General features: G+C 37.7%; 1 protein-coding gene across 1 annotated transcript; it reads right to left on the bottom strand.

Moving 5' to 3' along the window:
* Positions 1 to 209: 209 nt before the first annotated feature.
* LOC139867834 (uncharacterized) lies at positions 210 to 1,686 on the bottom strand. The gene is made up of 2 exons (XM_071856183.1): positions 1,031 to 1,686; positions 210 to 945 (listed from the first exon to the last, which is right to left on the bottom strand). Exons 1-2 carry the CDS (start codon positions 1,684 to 1,686, stop codon positions 210 to 212), a joined length of 1,392 nt encoding a protein of 463 aa, XP_071712284.1.
* Positions 1,687 to 1,948: the final 262 nt, after the last annotated feature.

The following is a 1,948-nucleotide window of genomic DNA, read 5'->3' on the forward strand; positions in this document are numbered from 1 at the left end:
CACCAACCGACATAAGATTCGCTTTCCATGTGGCCAGCTTAGTACGAAACTTAACCACTAGCGATTCCCAATTCGAAACCATATTCATATTAGAACCAATGGGAATACCCAAATAAGTCGTAGGAAACGTACCTACTCGGGTGCCCGTAGCATTAGCAAATGTTTCCACCTCCATATGATCTACACCACTTCCAAAGACATGTGACTTATTAATATTCAACTTTAAACCCGAAGTTTTTATGAAACACTTCCAAGATAAGAAGAATTCGCCTCAATTCTATGGCATTCCAATCCGAAAAAATCACAACATCATCCACATAAATAAAATGGGAAAGACTAATATTCTCAGTCCCCACATTAATCCCATGAATAATATTTCTTTCCATGGCTTGATGGAACGCTAAATGTAGCCCTTCCATAACAATAATAAATAAAAAAGGGCTAAGCGGGTCACCTTGTCTCAAGCCTCGTTTCAAAGGAAATTCACGAGTCGGAGAGCCATTCACAAGAACCGAAGTACGGGCAGAAAAAAGGCACCCCTTGATCCAAGAGCACCATTTGTCACCAAACTCAAGAATCGATAACATAGATAAAAGATACTCCCAATTAACAGAATCATACGCCTTCTCAAAATCGACTTTGAACATGAGCATCTTTTTATTTTTACGTTTATACCAATCGATACTCTCGCTCAACATGAGAGGCCCGTCTAAAATCTGTCTTCCAGCGATAAAAGTCGTCTGAACCGGACTAATAATATTATCAATAACCCCTTGAAGACGATTCGTAAGAATCTTGGTAACAGTCTTATAAAAACAACCAACTAAGGATATAGGTCTAAAATCGGTAATAAGCATCGGGTTATATATCTTCGGAATAAGCGAAAAAAATGCCGAATTAGCACCTCGAGGCATAGAACAAGAAGAGAAAAAACCTCTTATGTCCCTGCAAAAATCGAACTTAATTAAGTCCCAAAAATGTTTGATGAAGCGAAAAGAAATACCGTCCGGTCCGGGACCTTTAGAACTACCGCAACGCCACACGGCTTTTTTTTATCTCGTCGTCTTCAATATCGACTTCCAACATAGAACATTCCGATTCGGTCAAAACCATTCTCGGCCTAGGATCATCGAAAATAAAATCAGAATCATGTGCATCGAATTTAGACTTAAAGTGTTCGAAGAAACAGTCCTTTATATCTTTCGGGTTATCGATCCAGGTCCCGTCAACTAATAAACCTTGAATATGTTGTAAACGACGTGTACGTTTCAAAGAGAATTGAAATTTTTTTGAATTCTCATCACCCTCCACATCCCATCTAACTCTAGCCTTCTGAAGATAATCAAGATCAATGAATTTAGTTAAGTCATTCTTTTCGGAAGCTAACTTGTTGCGTCTTTGAACATCATCTTCACTAGCAACACCCGCATCTATAAAATTGTCTAACTCATCAATCTGACTCGTGATTTCTTTTAATCTTTTCGCTTCACTAGATCTAGAATTATGGATCCAACTCTTTAAATGGCCTTTTAGTAATCTAAATTTAGCCACTATATCAAGATTTGAGTCCATACTAATCGTCTCCCAAGCAACATGAACTGTATCATCAAAATCATCTCTATCGAACCATGAATCAAAAATCTTGAAATACGTAGGCCCAAAATCAACCTTATCTTGAAATAACATAATCGGAGAATGATCTGAGCAACCTCGGGGTAAGACGAGACCTTTCAAATCCTGAAATGTATTAAGAACATTTTCAGAAATGCTTACCTACGTATTGAAATGTCCACTTATTCTATTAGCCCATTTATCAAAAACCCATTTGCTGTAAGCCTGTAACACATAACCCTAAACACTTATCTAAACAAGAATGGAAAAATCGTCGTCGTAAAGAGTTTCGTTTCAGTTGTGGATTACAATTTACGATTCAGCACAACTGCTCATC

Source organism: Rutidosis leptorrhynchoides, chromosome 9 (genome assembly GCF_046630445.1).
Source record: "Rutidosis leptorrhynchoides isolate AG116_Rl617_1_P2 chromosome 9, CSIRO_AGI_Rlap_v1, whole genome shotgun sequence".
Lineage (NCBI taxonomy): Eukaryota > Viridiplantae > Streptophyta > Magnoliopsida > Asterales > Asteraceae > Rutidosis > Rutidosis leptorrhynchoides.

Coding starts and splice junctions, on each gene's coding strand:
- LOC139867834 (XM_071856183.1), bottom strand. CDS start 1,686: ATGTTATTTCAAGATAAGGTTGATTTTGGGCCTACGTATTTCAAGATT. Junction 946..1,030: donor AAAAGCCGTGTGGCGTTGCG/GTAGTTCTAAAG, acceptor CGATTTTTGCAG/GGACATAAGAGGTTTTTTCT.